Source organism: Rhagoletis pomonella, unplaced genomic scaffold (assembly GCF_013731165.1).
Source record: "Rhagoletis pomonella isolate Grant_MI unplaced genomic scaffold, Rhpom_1.0 Rhpom_scaffold_00004, whole genome shotgun sequence".
NCBI lineage: Eukaryota > Metazoa > Arthropoda > Insecta > Diptera > Tephritidae > Rhagoletis > Rhagoletis pomonella.
The window spans coordinates 55,883,996-55,902,114 of record NW_023458558.1 but is presented as its reverse complement, the minus strand read 5'-3'; the positions used below and the strand labels follow the sequence as shown (position 1 = coordinate 55,902,114).

The following is an 18,119-nucleotide window of genomic DNA, read 5'->3' as shown; positions in this document are numbered from 1 at the left end:
CAGTTTTTAGGTTACCAAAAATTTATGTCTAGTATTTTAGTGCCAAAATTTATGTCTACTTGTTTAAATGAAAAAACCATAATCAGTTTTAAAAACCAAAAATGTGAGCTTGGCTTTTAAACCACCAAAAATTTATATCCAATTTTTTAATAGACAAAAATTTTTCACATTTTTTAAATTGCCAAACAAATTTTCCCATTTTTCATATCCAAGTTTTAAATTACCCAAAATTTTTGGTAGCTTTAATATCGTCGCTACCATGTCAAACTATCGACTGTGCAAAAATGCATTTTTATTTACGATACATTGCGCATGCGTTTAGAAAGATACGTAAGTTGGCAAATGGTCGAATTTCTAGTGTTCTTAGAAGCAAAGGATACTGGCTTTAACAAAGTGGCGAATCCCACACTTTTTTCTAATGACAACAATATTTTTTACAACAGTTTCTTTGCTCTCCTCAAAAGTAAAAGTATTTATGTTATTGAAAATGTATGTTCAATTTTTAATTTACCAAAAAGAGTTCTTAGTTCATAAGAAATAAATGCCCAGTTTACAGGTTATCAAAATTTGATGTCTAATTTTTGAATTGCCAAAATAATAACAAATTGATGTATGGTTTTGTAAGTTACCAAAAATTATGTCCTACTTTTAAATTAGCAATAATGTGTGTCCAGTTTTGAAGTAATCAAAAATGCGTGCTAGATTTTCAAGTAGCTAACATTTATGTTAAGATTTTAATTTCAAGGGCCCAAATAAATTAGCAGAGCACAGCATTACTTTCAGAATTTGAGGTGGTACAAATTGTGGACAAAATTAAATATCCTTATTTATATGGAGGTATATGTAGAAATGTTTCCAGTTAGCCAACCTAAGCTAAGTAATTTGTATTCCTAATAAATACAAATATATAACCTTATTCATAAAAAATAAAGTAACTTTAAAAAAGGTTTATAAATTCAAAAATGAATGAAAACGTCGATTTATAAAGCTCTTTAAACCTACTTTATTTTTTATGGATAAGGCCATTAGAATACAAGTGCTAAAATAATTATTAAAAAAAAATGTGTAATGAAAATCTGAGCAACCTGAAAAAAATATAAATTTATTTTTGGCATACAGGCGAAGAGTAGATACATAGTGAGATTTTGAGGCTAAGTTTTTAAATATAATTTTGAAAAAGTCCAATCTGTTTATACATATACAGATTTAATTATGCGAACTTGTTAAATGAAAATGCTTAGACTTTTGATATTCAGATTTATCAGCCAAAAGCTTTGCCAAAAACTCCCCCAAAACCAATTTTTCAATTTCATCTATCAATGACAAGTTTTGCCTACTTTTTCTCATCTTTCCTACCTTTTTCTCGGTATTCAGTGGAGGCAAATCGAAATATTTTTTCCCTTTCAGCTCTCCACCAAATGTGTTGCGCTTTGTTAAGTATTTCCTCATACATATAAGTACGCATACATACACACATTTGTGTTTGTGCATCCATACATACATACGTATGTACCAATGTGTGGGAGTGAATTCATGCGTGAAGCATCCATATGTACGCAATCCAAAACTTTGGAAACACGCTTCCTACCGCACTTTTCATCCCAGGTATGTATATTAGACTGCATCACCAAAAAAAAAAAGTTGCGGTTTTCCCGCCGGGATTACAAACTTTATTATATTTTAAGACGTCCACCAAAATATTTCGGAAAAGTATTAAGATTTATGCGAGCTAGACCAATTTGAAAATACCTCCAAAAATGAAGTTTTTTATGAATAAAAATAGTTTCTTAAAGAACTTTTTGAATAAGTTCCCTCAGATGACAAAACAGATTAGGCTTAAAAAATCTGCATAAAAATATTTCAAAATCTTTTCAACGAAATCGTAATGAAATTTTTGATGCTGTTTTTTTTTTTACTTTTTTCAAAGATTGATTTACGAAAAACTTAAACAACTGGGCAAAAACTATTCTGATTTAGACTTTTGGGATATCGGTAGAAAGGTATTTTCACACCATTTTTTATTTATGGGCAAAAAAAGTGATTCGTATCCCATATTTTTTTTAAATACCAACACATCTTAATTAAACTTAGAATGATATTTCTCCATCCTACCTTTCTCTTTCGTGTTTTGAATGAGCTTATTTGCAAAGAAATTAAAAGGGCGAGAAAATACCTCACAAATCTAAATCGGAAGAGTTTGGGTTCAGTTTATCAAGTTTATCTTGCACCAATCTTTGTAAAAATTCAAAAACAGCATCAAAAATGTCATTATTACGATTCTGTTCTAAATTTTTTTTAAATATTTTAATGCAAATTTTTCAAGCTTAACCCGTTTTGTCATTTGAGGGGATTTTTTCAAAAAATATCTTTAAGAAACTTTTTTTTATTCATAAAAAGCTCCATTTTAGCAGGTATTTTCAAATCGGTCTAGCCCGCTTAAATCGTAATATTTTTGCGACATATTTTGGTGGACGTCTTAGAATATATTAGGTTTCATAATTCCAATAGAAAAACAGTACCGATTTTTTTTTTTTTTTGTATGGGGAGTGATGCAGTCTAATGTATATACATACATATGTAAGTCACTTTTATAGAATTTTTTGTTGCTTGCGAGTATTTTCGGTGCTATCCATGATTGTTCTTTTTTTTGTTTGTCTTGCTATCTATTTGTGCTGCGTGTGTACGTTTTTTTCTTGTTTTTTTTTTTTTTTTTTTTTTTTTTGTTTTTTTCTGTTTTTTTTTTTGTGTTAACATGCTGTTAATTGCTGTAAAAGCGCCGAAATCGCGCGCTCTACTAGCTACTCGCATAATCGCGTGTAAATCTACGCTTTTGATGAATGCGCGCTCATTCAGCCATTCATTCATTTGCTCATTCGTTCATTTATTGATTTTGGTGCGTAAGCTCGCGCAGTGGAACAAGTTAACTTACCAAGTTTTTTTCAGCAAAAATTTCGTACTGCCTGCTGTTCAAAGAAAAAGTAATAATAGTGAAAATGAAAATGTAAAGAAAAGTTGGCAAAAAACTTGGCGTATTTGCATCTTGCTCATAATTGGTAAATTTGTTAATGGCAATTCGTTGGTGATGCCTTTTTGCGACCAGGCGCGCAGTTCTACTTATCCGCTTGTTAGGCATGTATAGGCTTTTTGTGGAAATGGTATGGAATTCTTGAAAATCAACATTTTTCGAAATGAAGACTCTGGCTCCCTTCAGGAGACTTCCAATAACAAAATCCAATTATTTATTTAACCACTTTTTTAATAATGGAGATTTTTTACTTATCCCCCCATGTCATTTCCGGCATTTTTTAGGGGATTTGGCGGCCCTATAAAATATAGTTACTAATAAAAAAAAAATAATAATAATTGGGTTTTATTATTGGGAATCTGTTGAAGAGAAATAGAGTCCGATCGAAAAATATTGATTTTAAAGAATTCCAAAACATTTCCACGAGAGGTTTTTTTTCCATACAAAATAAATACATGGAAAACTTTGAGCACTTTGAGCGACCTCTGAATATTTTTTAATTTCAAAATCAAAAATAGGGGTCTACTTTCTTGGATATAGAACAATCCTAGGGGGTGGGAGCAAAAAAATTCCGACTTTACTTTATACGTGCATTTTTTGACCACCCTAATGGGCATTGGACCGTACCAGTAAAAAAAGTTCGCCGTTCATGAATTTAAAATATTTTTCGCAATTGATTTGGAAAAAATAAAAAAAAAATTATTTGGCCGAACATAGGGTCGCCTTTTACACTTTTCGTCATATCTGCGGCATGAGGAGAAAGTACCCCGTTCTACAACTCACCGACCCTAGCGTACCACCCTAATGTAAGTAAATTCAAGCTCGACAACTGCTAAGTATTTCGGTTCTTCTATGTAGTAGAACTTAAAAAAAAAAATTTTATTGCCAAGTGTAGGTGTTACTGAACTTTTTTACGAAATTGTCTTGCAAAAATACTTTAGACTAGAGATGTTTCGAATGTCAAATTTTTAAAATTCGTTAACTGCGCACTCTGCCCATGTACACATTCGAATTCGCAAAATATTCGTATCATTTTATGCGAATCATTCGCATAACGAAAGGTGAACTTACAAAAAATGCAATGGAGGGACCCAAAAAAAAATTATTTTTTTATTTCAAAATAAAAACCAAAAAAAGCCATTTCAGGAATTCTTTTAAGCGTTGGTCCATTTTCTTCTTGGTTGGTATTGTAACCGCCTAAGTAATTATGGCCGAGTCCAATAAAATACGCCTGTCTTTGCTTTTATGTGCCATCTGACGCCTCTACACCTCAGCTTGCCAACGCAGAGAAGGCCTTCCTTTCTCTCTCAAATCTTTTTCTTTCAGCCGATGTTGTCAATGTATACGCTTGTGAGCAATAATTCCGGAGCATAGGATAAGTGACTGTGGTTTACGAACAACGAGAGAAACTTTGTGGCAAACACCAGGATCTTACATCCTCTGAAATTCCGATCTTCTGGCACGCATTCATCAGATAAAAGTACGCTCAGAGAGTTCTTTCTTAAGCTTTATTGTTATTGCAATCATCTCTTTTTAGTCAAGTAGATAGGCGTGAGCTCCGTCCTACACATTGGGATAGGTGCTTCTTTTTCAACCACGCCGCCTAGGTTGCCACTTCAAAGTGTCTTCCTGGAGTCTGTTAACAGATTTCTAACTTCGTCACTGCAGGAGATAGCTGCGATATTGAAAACGTTTCACAGCAGCCTTATTTTCTGATAGAATTTTTAGGCCGCATTTCTGCCCATCAGTACTTCCAGCTATTCGCACTGATGTCTTTTCGCTTCTCTTTTGCTCTCGAAAAGACGTATCTTTTTCATCGCATTGTACAGGTATCCGTCAACAGTCGATTGCGTAGCTATTGGCTTTTTATGTTGCGTACAGTGCTCTTTATCATATCAGTTGTTCCAACGCGAATAATAGAAGCCAACCACCTGTACGGCAGCGGTATGGAGATTCGTAGAATGAGTTCCACTGCTCATTTATATCGGTTGTCTGTTTAAGCAGGATTCAGCATTCAGAGTAAATCGAAAGTCGAACTTTCACCCCGCTGGGGCAGGGTAGGGTTAGGAGTTGGTAAGGGCTCCTCGGACGCGCTGTAATCTTATTTTCTGTCTAGCATAACGTGGTCACGTTGGATCTTGGTTGTTTGAACAGGTATATCCACGAGATTTTGTGGCTCTTTCGGTGCTGAACCACCATAGTTTGTGCGACGGTGGAGTCGATCAGCCTTTCATTGTCCACCTCAGCGTTAAATCCACTTCGATTTGCATTTTTTGTTTTGAGTTTCATTGTTAAGGCTTCACGCAGGTTGGTTACCCTATCTAAAGTTTCCATGGGAAGGCGCAAGAGTCAGAATTGAGAAGATACGGTCGTGCTATTGTAACTGCATTCTCAAAACATGGACTATACCCAACTGTACGTACTACTACTTTTTGGGCTAGGTACTTTTTGGGGTTTTGCTTTGACGTGGTGCCTTTGGGTAACAGCTATTATAGCGATGATGTTGTCGCTTGTGTTAATTTTTTTTACGAAATTTCAAGTTCGGTCTGGGATTGATTTTTTCCGCAAACGAAGCGGACAATATTATTCTAGCTTCTCCAAAGTTCTATTTTAGTATCGTTATAAATAACGTATGCCCTTCGTTAATACGATTAGATGCAAACAACAACTAATGCCGCCTTCTTCTAGCACTCTCAACGTCTCTTCTAGTGGGTTATAAAAAAATCCCAATCGCACTTCAATCACTTCAATACAGGCAAAATTTTGTTTGCGCTTGAATGCACTACACCTCCGCAAAGTGAAACGCGCTGAAGCATCATTATTTAATATTTAATGGCTATCAAGTTAAATGCGAAATAATTGCTTGTTCATCTTTTATGCCTTACAAGCTAAACAAAGCCTTATGCTGCTCATTATTTTTATGCTGAATTTTATATTATACATTCCTGCTAGTAAGAATAAGGATTTGTCCATCCATCTCTCAGCCAGTGGCATGGTGCCGATGACGCGAGAATCTTTTTACTACCCAAAGTCCATACAAACAAGGCGAGACCAGAGAGTCGAGTAGAGTTAAGCTGAGACTCATTAGCAAGTAGCAAAAAAAAAAACAGTAACGGATAAGCAAAGAAAATGAGTGTGATGGGGACAGTATACATAAAGTATACAGTAAAGTAAAGTCGGGCGGAGAAAGTGGAAAGGACTGAAAGCGAAAATTGTACAAAAAAAAACGAGAGCTGCTATGGAGTTGCCCATTTAGCTTCATGAAATTTACGTTTAACTACTGCTTTAAAAATATTCTTCCTGATGTTACTTTTGTTTTAATTTTCGTAATTGTTTTTATTTCTTTCCATTCCGCATGTAGTAAATCTTCTTTGGCATAGCTGATATACATACGTACTTCTGTGCGCTTATTTGTAAAGAGGCATACTTCAAAGCCGCTTTTCATAACAAACATCAAAATATGCTTTTAAGCCTGCAGAAATTTTCATACACTGCAGGCACATACATACATACTATATATGCATTCATAAAAATAAGTTACGTATGTGTGTTTGCGTGGATGAAAATGAAATGCATAAGCCAATATCAGTGCAAAAAAAAAGCAAATCACTGCACTGCTGGTATATTAGCCAGACGGTAGACATTTATAAAAAAAGCAATAAAAGCAAACCCACACCAAATGCGACAAAACCAAGCTTGTATTGCTCGCAGATATTGCCAGTCTGCCTGTATGTGTTTTTTGCGCTTTCACTCCCCTTTACCCCGCCCAGCCTTTGTATTCATAAACCGCACCATGCGCCTAGAAGTAGGCATGTTTTTGCGATTATCACACATTTCTTTCTCATCGCCGCTGCTGGCAATGCCGCCGACAGCTTTTCATTGTTATTATTGTTAGGGTTTTGACGATTATCCTTGATTGCGTTGTTTTTGTTTTCATTGCGTTGCTTTTTGTTTGCATTACACTTGCCTGCTTTGATTGTGATTATGAAAATAAATACATTAGGATGACTTCCTTGAAATCTCCAGAAGAGTTTGGAGTTTGGAAAAGATTGATTTTCAAGAAGAACTTGCAGACCTTTGAGCGCTTTGAGCGACCTCTAAATATTCTTGGATTTTAAAATAAAATTATAGTTTAAAAAACTAAGACCTCCCTATTATAATTCTCATTCGTACTGTATCAGGTATGTAACTTGAGAATAGAAATCGTTGCATCTTTAGGCGCATCAATATTACATAGTTACATCCCGAGCTAATAAAAGGAAGGTAAAAAGGGGATATTTTCTGCGATATACATTTAAAAATTCTAGGGGGTGAGAAAATTTAAACTCCAACTTTAATGGTTTTGCATGAATTTTTGGACCACCCTAGTGCTCATTCTTTATTAACATTTTATGGGGAAAAATTAGTGAAAATTATTAATTGCAATAAAGTTACATTAAAATGAATACTGAATACCAGTGCAAATTATAAAAAACTTAATAAATGCATTAAAGTTAAATAAAACTGACTGTTTTCCTATCAATAAAAACACGCTGCAGAAAAGAAAATTTTAGAAAATGATTGAAAAGTTATGTCTGGAATTATTGCAGCATAGTTCATAATTTTAAATTGCAGTTTTTTATAAAAATTTCACACAAATTTCAACCACATTACATTTTTCCGCCTTATTTACTAAAAAAAAAAATTTATTACTCGATTAATATATCTAATGATTAAATGCAAAGCCGAAAAATTAATTATAATTAATTACAAGATATTAATCGATTAATCGATTATTTTTGGTTTCAATATAAAATAATGAAATAACTCGTTTTCAAATTTGCTTATTGATTATAATCGTATAAAAAATAATAACTCACTTACAAATTTTAATGTAAATAAGCTTGCAAAAAAGTAATTTTTAAGGAATTTTGATTGTCAATTTGCTTCGGCTTTCCGAAGCTATGACCGTAGCTTTAGAAAAAAGGCATTCTGCGGGGACTGATGTACCAATCAAATGCTCGAAATCAGGTAAAGTTTTATTTTATTTCTTCCTAGGCTTCAAAAGTGTTTCGTTTCCAGTCTAAAACTTGGCAATTCAAATAAAAACTTAGCTCATCTTGGAGAAATGTATGTGAACTAATGATTTATAAAGAGCTCATAAGTCAAAATCATTTTCCAAAGAACTGAGCTAAATATTTTGGCGTGAGTCATTATGACTTTTTTCGTATAAAGTGTACGAGACACCCTAATGTCAACACATGCCTACATTTCAATAGCTGCTTGGATGCATTTGTATGTTTGCCTCCCAATGCCTGGTTTGTTTGCTTACGCTTTAGCTTTATCGTTATTATCCTTATTCCAATTATTCGGAATTATAAATGCCTTCCAGCCAGCGTGGCAACCTTATTATCTGCGCCTATGGTGCTAGGCTCGTACGCTCATTTGCTTATTCGCTTAGTTGGCATTGAAGTGGTAACCGGGTGAAAAGATTTTTCCATTTACATTCTCCCACTCACTCGCCTGCCGCTGCAAGCCGTTAGCTTTGTTTTGCTATCTTTTGTTGCTGTTGTTCTTGTTATTTCAGGCTTGTTAGCAGCTTTTCTGCTGTTGTGGCAACTTTACACTTTGTGGCATGGCGCAAAGGCGGCTTAAGTGTTATTTTGAAAACAGTTACCCCCTGTGAATGGGTTAAAGAATATTGGCGGGCTTAGCTGGCGTGATTACGATTTGTGGAGAATTAATTTAAGTTTGAGAAGAGTGTTTCTTTTTGTGCTTAGAGCAAATTATACATAAATTAAAAATCGGTTATGTTGAATGGGCGATAAATTTGCATGGGTGTTTATGATGCCTTAGCAATTGCGGTGTTTAGAAGTAGCACATTCGATTAAGAGCTTTGATTAAATATTGAAAAAAAAATTGTTTAAAGATTTAATAGAAAATCTACCACAAATACGACAGGATTACATTACATTATTTTTCCCAAATTAAAAGTATAATCCTGAGCAGGATTCGTACGACTCATATTCCCCTACTCCCTTCAAATCGAATGAAATCAAATGGCAGCTGTTTTATCTACAGTACAATTTATTCCGAATAGTCTGGCCGGGAAAAAATTGCCCTAGTAAATAATTAAAGCGAATTTAACTGATTCTCGAAACTTCACTACCCGTTATCTATTGTAATTTTGGAGAACTTTAGTTTTAAATTTTACCAAGCCCTATAAAATACAAATTACTGTTAATCGCATGAGCAAATCGTCGCACATAAGGCAAAAGAGACCATTTAGCTGGACAAAAATTGCGGAAATTGCGATGATCTTTAATATCTATGAAAATACGTATTAACGTTCTCTAATGTTTGACTAACTAAGGTACAGTAATGACTATGAAGCAATGTTTTGCATTCTGTTACTAGAGTACCCGCAACTTGCCGAATGCATTCGTGCGCACAGGCACCTCAATCACTTATACTTATTAATTATAGTATGTGTGGATGTAACTTTTTAAAATTATTTCTATATTAAAGAAGGACTTTTTACAAGTAAGTTTTTATTTTGACGTAAAATACGTCTTACGTTTCGATATGGAGGCTATACTCAAATGTTGTAGTTGTAATTTTCAGAGGTTAACGAAAACCCTTATGGCACGAGAACCACTGAAGCAATTTCAATGGAAAGTGTGACGTTTCAAAGATAAAATTCCAAACCTATCGACGGATTTATCTCTGGAAGTAACCAGTTCGGTCTCTGTCGTAGAAACAACGGTAAATATTGGCTTATTTTCGTGCCAATTTTGAGCCTTTAAAGTGCCCTAGCAACTTATGATTTGCAGATACAACTTCCATTTTCGGGATATAAGTCCTTTGGAGCAATAGAAATATTATCGTGTACAAATTTTATATAAATTCAACATAGAGCATTTTAAGGCAAAAGAATTTTGAAAAAATTAGCAAATTTTATTTATTACCAAATTTCTCGAAAACCGCTCGAATGATTTTGGTTTTGTGTTCTTTAATCAAAAATCCGAGTTTTTTCCTTTTGTTTGGTGTATGTGAAGTATCGGTTGATACGACTATTAAATTTGTGAAGTAAGGAAGCATTGAGGCAGCGTAACCACAATAAATGTTTTTCGATACGACCTCATAAGTGGTATTGCATTTGGCGGATACGAGGTATTGTGCGCCAAGCGACGAAATATATGATTTTTTTTTTTTTTTAATATCTAAAAGTACTTCCCAATGACATTAAATGGCATAGCTTTAATTCTCGTACCTATTAAAATAAACATTTGGTGGTTACTTGTTTACTCCAATTCGTAGCAATTAAATTTAAGTTCTTCCGTAAAGAACAAATTGTACATCAGTTACAGAATGTCTGGGGAAAATGTGACTATAACTATACTATAACAAATACATGGACCAAGACGAAAGTGGTATTCGTACGCCAGTCTCCTCGAAATGAAACGAAGCAATTTTCGACCTATAAGCTTCTCTTATTTCTTTCTAAAAACTTTTGGAAAGTCTATATGACCCGTACATCAGGGAAAAATTTAGTCCAAGAAAGCTTTTAGGTTGCCAGCACACGCCTACTCAAACTAATCTGCAGATACTGCACTCCATCAAATGTTGACTAACCTTGAATAGGCTTTGGTATTTAAGAACTTGCTTCAACAAGGTTTCTCCGAAGGCAATTATCAATTTCCTACAATAAGTACGAATTGCGAGGCCGCCGGCAGAATTAAGCAGCCTTCGTAGTGGCAAAAGAGCAGAGTTAGCGTCAAGATGTACCCCGAAAGCTGCCCATTTCTATAGAACCTGACAACGAATAATTTTCTACAGCAGATAACCAACAACCCAAAAATCTGCCTTCATCATGTAAAAACGCTGACTAATTGCAATTCTGGCTAACATATTAAAAGGTTTTTCGTAAGGCAAATGTTTGTTGTTCTAACACAATAGTCTTAGAAATAAAATTATAGCTTAAAAAACTACAAAACCCGCTTTTATTACAACGTAAACAACAAAAGTAAAAAATAAAACTGATTTAATTAAAATTTTAAAAACAACCTAAAATCATAATAAAGTAATTGACATTAAAATTAATTTTACCGGAAAACAAAACCTTCGGTGCTTGATATCAATTGTTGTGAACTTTTTATTTTCAGTTTAGCAATATTTAATAATGGCAATAGCAGGACTATAAAATCTATAAGGAGCACCGCACCCTTTCAGTATAAATTTTTTTGAATACATGGATATCGTGAGGTATTGAAATGCATATTTACTATCAGATTAGGTTGAAAGGAATGGAAATCTGAAAAACTTTTTAAAAGACTTCCAGATAACAGAAATGGTTTTCGGCGGAGCGCAGTGTAATAAAGACGACGGTAAAGCGTTTGCGAAAACGATTAAGCTTAAGTTTATAGCTAAGACAAAAAATTATTAAAAATATCACATTTTAGAGTTTTCAGACTCCACCTAAGAAAAAAGGGCTCAGAAATTTATTAAAATAGTATGATGGGGTTTTCGGCAGAAAAAAGTCAAACTCCACTTAACTTGTTTTTTTTTCTAATGCCCACAGATATGTAACAAAAGTTCATTGTCTTCTTTGCATCAAAGCAGTTAAACGTACATTCGACTTCCTATTTTTGCAGGCTGCTTAGTAAGAGCTTCCGTTAATTGCTTTTCCCCTTTCTACATTTTTAATGCAATTAATTTCTCTCTTTCTACTTACTAGTTTTTTCATACCTAATTCTCCTTTTCCCATTTGTCGCTCATTACAGATTATCAACAGCGGCGACTTGGATAGCTACCCACTACTGCAGTACCTCGACCTTTCACACAGTCGCATCGAAGACATTGAAGACGATGCACTCGGCCGACTAGAGATATTAGAGACGCTCTTCCTTGACCATAATCAGTTGGCTAAAGTGCCCATCAGTTTGCCCACCTCATTGGAGCATCTATTCCTGCAGCATAACGAAATCATGGACATACAACCGCAATCCTTTACTGGACTCAACAATCTACAAACGCTCGATCTCTCGGGCAATAAACTCTTGTACTTGCCAGCGCTGCCGTTGCCCAAATTGCTGACACTCAATTTACGCGCGGCCGGCTTGCGGGGCGTAAGCCAAGCCATGGTGCATACGTTGCCACGTTTGCGTGACCTGCTGCTCGATGAGAATCCAATTAAGTGCAGCGATTTGCTGAGCATCGCCGAGTGGGCCAGTCCATGTAGGATTGTAGAGCGTAGCGGCAGTAACAATGGCGATGGCGGACTAAACAAAACCGAACTGGAGAGCTTTAATTTTGAGGGTAACAGTATTATAGACGATTTGGGAAAAAATGAACAGCAGCAGCAGCAGCAGCAGCAGAAGGGCGGTCATAATCGGTTTGGCTCTGGCAAGAGTGCGGGCGGACAATTAATTGCATTGAGTGCAACTGCAGATAAACTGGGTCAGCAGCGTACGGACGACGTTGAAACGCTCGTTGATGGCGAGGCGGCAGAGCAGCAGCTTTCATCGGAAGAAGCAACAAAAATCGAACTGAAACAGAAGTTTGTGCGGATGCACAATTTTTTCGAAAAGTTTAAGAGTAATTGCGGTGCACAAAAACAAACAGCTGATGGGTGGCAGGCAGAGAACGCACACACGCCCACACCTATGTGCGCCACAGAATTTGAAATCGGCAGTGGCGAACCAGCAGAATGCACCGAAGTTGTGTCAGCAGGCAGCAGCGTCGAGACGAGCGAGGCAACTTTCAATTTGCCAAACGGTTTACAAACGCAAAGCGAAAAATCAAACGCGAAAATGCCAACGCTGCCGAACTTGCAACAACCAGATAGAAATAGAGAAAATATGACTGGCACAGAAGCGATAGATGAAGATGGTGGGGCAAGGAGAGAGACACAAGCGAACGGAATGCAAGTTGAGATGAAACTTTTCAAGTTTAATCAAAAGAATTTTACGGCTGAGATGGCAGCGAGTCCACAAGCAGCAGCTACAGCAACAACAACAATCACACCAACAACACCTACAAAGTTAGCTGCGGAAGCGACGTTTGATTACCAGGCAAACGCCACTCAAGCGCATGCAACAACAATTAGCAGAATAAACGAAAAAGTTAAGTCAGCACGGCCAACTGGGCCAGCGTTTGCCATGGCATACGCCCTAGCAACACAGGCGCCAACTCAAAGAAGAACAACGCTTGCAGGACTGGAGAGACCGAAAACGCTGGCAACGCCAACCAACGCATCGGTAGTGGCAAAAACTTTGCGGCAAGTTGCAATTGTTGCAACAGGAAGTGGTGCGGCAACAGCAGCCAATTTATTGAGGCAACAAATCACGGAAACAACAACAGTTGGCACAAAATTTGCGTCAGCAAAGTTCACCGGATCGGCAGTAGCAAAATCGATTGCGGGTGCAACAAAAGAGATAACAACAAGTAAACAAGCGACCGCGCCCCAAAGTATGCTTGTAAGCTTATCGTTGCAGAAGCAAGTGGATTCAGCAACAGCAGCAGCCATTATTTCGAGTAATAATCAAGAGCAGCAACAAGAACAAACAACACAAAGCCACTCGATAAATGCTAAACTGGCAGCTAAGTCATCATTAAATAATACCAGAGAGATTTCCGCATATCAGCAACGAGCAGTTGGTGCACAAGCCATGCTCCCAGGCATCGCAGCAACAACAACTGGAGGAGCTGCAAACACAACAACAAATGCTGATGCTGCAACATCTGCAGCGGCAGCAGCAGCAGCAGCAACACATGCCAGCACAGCAGTAACTATCCAGCAGCTGCCACATACAATATCGCCATTGCACACAACAGACAGCAACTATTACATGACAGCAACAACAACAACAACAGCGTCAACAATGCAATCCAAAATAAGCACTAAAATATTGCCAATGGCAGCAAGTTTCTTGCAAACTAAACGAGCTCAAGCAATGCCAAGCGCCCAAATGACTGCTCGAACAACTACTGCAACATTTAATGTTGAAGCAACAATGTTGACAACATTGGCGCAGTTGAGCGCCGGTGCTGAGCAAGCAGGTCAGAGTGGAAAGGGAGAGGATGGTTCAGAAGTTTCAAAAGCAACTGCGGTAATAGAAACAACAAAAGTGCAAACCTCCACAACAACAACAACAACAAGAGCAACAGACGAAAAACAAACAACACAGCTGTCACGAACAACAATACAGCCTGAGTCAATGGCCAAACAGAAAGTAGATAACAATTTAACTCGAAATGACAGCGACAATGACGGCTATAAAGTGCAGTCAGACAAACAATGGCAAGAAGAGGAAGACGCAAAGAGAGTGACAGCAACAATGGCAGCTAAACAATTGGCGAGGGCAAAGGCAGCACAATTTTGGCAGCAACATAATTTTAAACGAGCAAATCCGTATCCAAACGACATTTCCGGTCAATGGCGTCACAGCGAAGAGGAGCGCCGTTGGCAGGAGGCACAAGATGAAAGCACTACCGAGCACACAGTAGCTACAACAAGAGGACCCGTTACAACAACGTCACCACCATCACCTCACAAACACGAGCCGTTACAACTACACATACGAGATCGTCATTTAATTGGAACACCGTTGCTCATGCACCGTGGCGAAAATATGCTGGTGGAGGCGGCCGAGGCGCTCAGGCAAACGACTGTTACAGCTAAAACAACAACAGCAACGCACATTACTACACCTACCAGTACGGTGCAGTCTTCAAAAGCAACAAACGATAGTGTGCTGCAGCAGCGTACAATGTACGACAAAGCTTTGGCCACAAGCCAACTAATGGAAGCTGAGCATCAAGCGAACGTCAACCTTTCAAGGGAGGAGGAAACGAAAGCGAATCTGCTGCAGTTGATTACAAGAACTGCAAATAGCAATAACTTCTCTAACCCGGAACGCTCGCAAGCGGAAGCAATAAACGTTGAGACAAATGTGACGCCAGTACAAGAAATTGGCAGCGAGGACCAACAACGCCCGGTGAAGCAATACGATAGACATGCAGATAAGCAAATGTTGGCAGAAAAAGTGGTAGCCGCAAAAACAACAGTAATGGGCGCCATAACCACTGCAGCCACTGCAACCACAACGGACAACATAAACATGGAACAACATAAAGTTACAGCAAGCGGAGCGCACAAGGTGTACGCTACAGAGCGCCGAGTGCTGCCAAAAAAATATGACGATATCGCAGGTGCTGGCGTCGGAGGAAGGCACAACAAGCCCACGTTGATTATGAAGAAAATGACTATACAAACAAAGCACGCGCACCACACACAAGCACCGTTGCAACAGCACTACTCGCTTAACACGCCACGAGAAAACGAGTCGGTGTTACGTGAGCGCAGTGGTGAAGCGGTTGCGGGTGGCGTCCACGGATTTGTAGGCAAACTTATGAATGCGGAAAGCGACTTGTTTGAGGATAACAGCGCACATAACTGGAACAGCATCAATGAGCAAACGGAGTTGCCCCACAATATGCCACAACACAAGCACAGCACTGTGAATACGCCCGTTATAAGAGATAGCCGCTTGGGCTTGCTAGCCGCAATGCAGAGTGTACAGTTTGGTGAACAGGCAGCAGCGCAGGAAAAACTCGATGCGCCCACAGCTCAACTCTCGATCAGCATGCAGAGCCGCACGCCAACACAGTCACAGCTGCACGAGCCAATGCACGGGCAGGAGCGCGCTGCTGCGCATATGCAAACGCAAAAATGGCTGGACGCGCGCAAAATCGGAACGGGTACGGCGCATCCAGGCGTGGTAATTTTACTCTCTTTCTCGCTGCTCGCTGTACTTCTGGTCGGCCTAATGCATGTCTATCGCTGTGATGTGTTGCCATGGCGGCGCCACTTGCTCGCCCATCAGCAGCGACCGCATCATCAGCGACAATTTAATGCCACCGCAGACGATGATGTGCACAGCTTTTTGCATTACCACAACAATGGCGGCGGTGAGCAGCAGCAGCAGCAGCAGTGTACGCAACAACCGCCGCGCTGGCATCACGGCACGCGGTCACGCGCGCCCTACAGCTCGCCGCTACACAATTTGCATGTGCGCGAGTTGCAAAAAACTTCAGCTGTGGAGCTAGAGGCAGCAGCACGCGTGACGCGCAGCTATTATGATGTTAGGCCATATGCAAAGAGCACTACAGCGCCGCGGCGCAATGACAGCACGGGCAGTAGTGCCAGCGGCGGCAGTGGCGAGGCATCGCGCAACAGCAGCAGCAGCCTCAGCAGCACACATTCCTCATCCACGGCGGGCATATTAGAGGCAGCAGATGATGCTTTCTATGTGGAAATGGCGGCAGAGTGTGGTCAAATGACTGGCTGTAGTAGCGTAAATGATCCACAACACTGTGACATGTTGCCGATGGAGCTGTTGGCGGTGACGTCAGCGGGCAAGCGAAATGATGGCAATGATGCAGATGCAGCAGTACATGAGACAGCGAGTTTGCGGTTGGGTGGAATGGACGTTGAAGAAAAAATTACCGGCGCAGTGATAGGGGCTAAGGCGGGAAAGCAAGTAACAAAGGCGCGCGACAACAGTGGTATCAGCGCGCTGCAGGCCAATGGCTGTAGGAGTAAAGTGCGCTCGAATACGGCATCTTACGTAGCACCGTCATCGTCCACGCGTAAATTTGACTTGTGGTGACAATCGATGTTTCAGCGCCAATATGCGCCATTCCAATAAATATGCGCGCTAACGCAAAGTGACAGGAGTGAGAGCAGAGGCATCAACGAAGGTGAAAAAATTTAGACCGAAAAGGCTACTGGCATATAAGAGTGGAGTAACTGAGATGACAGCTGACAGCTGACAGCTGACAGCTGACTTGCTGACGGCTTATGAACTCGAATGTGGAGCAGGCGCAGTAAAGAACATGATAAGTATGTAGTTTTATTGTGTAAGTTAAGATACTTAATTAGGAATGTGGTTCAATGTGAACACAAATGTATGTATGTCAGTTTATAAGTATGTTAGCCAATGCATTATTGATAGGACGTTGTAAAAAAATTAGTATAGAAACTAATTTGGTGAAGATTAGGTAATTATTGAATAGATTCAGAAAATGCCAAAAGTACACACTCATGTTGCAAAGAAATTGAAGAAAAATGTTTAAAAAATTTAACTTTAAAAAATATAGGTACATATTTCCTAGTTTTTATGTTAGAGTTTTTTTCAAAACACTTTTTAATACTTCAAAGGTATTTAAACACCGGACACATATACATAAAAAACACCTTCACTTTTGATGAAATTTTCGCTGGAACCGCAATACGGTCATACTTGGACGTCTAACATTAATATACCTGTAAAGTTGGAGGGGGCTAATGGAAGAAACTACAGCCTACTTCCTGATATGTATTACCTTAAACTCTTGTTGAGATAATTCGATTTAGAGATAATAAATAAATATGCACGAGTACATGCGGGTGATTAGCCAAGCGTAACGAACAGTTGAATCATAGCTGATAGATTGGAACAATTCTTGGAAAGTTAAAAGTCATCAACTCACTCCACATAAACTTGTGCAGGTATACCTAAACCTTTCGAAAACTGAGCTGCTTCTTGTGTCTAAAGCGTAAACTCTACTAAGACGTATTTTCACTAGGAGATATAAAATCTCGATTTTTCAATCGCCCACGATAGGTGGATATGCCCTAACGCTCTCTAATAGGGTGAAGTACATTGGCTTTTTCCTTGACAGAAATCTTTTCTGAATGCCGCACATCGAATTCATTTCCGAATACAGCGCACTCCTTCTCTTTCGGAAGCATGAACAATCAAAAAGAAAGCGTTGCACAGTGGGACTCGGTGGAAAAATTAAATTTTTGAACATTGCATTTATTGCATTCAAATGCTTTATCCTCATAAAGCTTAGCACCCAGCTCGCAAGAAAAGAAAAACTTCATATAAGAAATCAAGTTCTTAAGAAATTTGCTACGCTTTCTACTACGGTTTTCTAAAGTTGTTGTGTGAAAAAAGAGCACAAGGCAACCCATGTTTGCAACAGAAATATATGCCCGTTCCGTTATTTTCTGAGGAAAGAGTGAAACAGTAGGCTGTGAAATATTAGATGTTAAAATTCCTTTGAC

The 18,119-nt window shown here is 38.4% G+C and overlaps 2 protein-coding genes across 3 annotated transcripts in view; one reads left to right on the top strand and one right to left on the bottom strand.

Moving 5' to 3' along the window:
* Nucleotides 1-17,157, top strand: part of LOC118737831 — a 105,509-nt gene extending 88,352 nt beyond the window's left edge. For both annotated transcript variants that reach the window (XM_036468612.1, XM_036468613.1), the window contains exon 3: nt 11,788-17,157. In XM_036468612.1, coding sequence (XP_036324505.1) covers nt 11,788-16,677 — 4,890 coding nt within the window. In that variant the 3' untranslated portion in view covers nt 16,678-17,157. The remainder of the gene's footprint in view (nt 1-11,787) is intronic.
* LOC118737833 (protein timeless homolog) overlaps nt 1-18,119 on the bottom strand; it is a 532,077-nt gene that overhangs the window by 374,063 nt on the left and 139,895 nt on the right. The gene's annotated exons all lie outside the window — the stretch shown is intronic.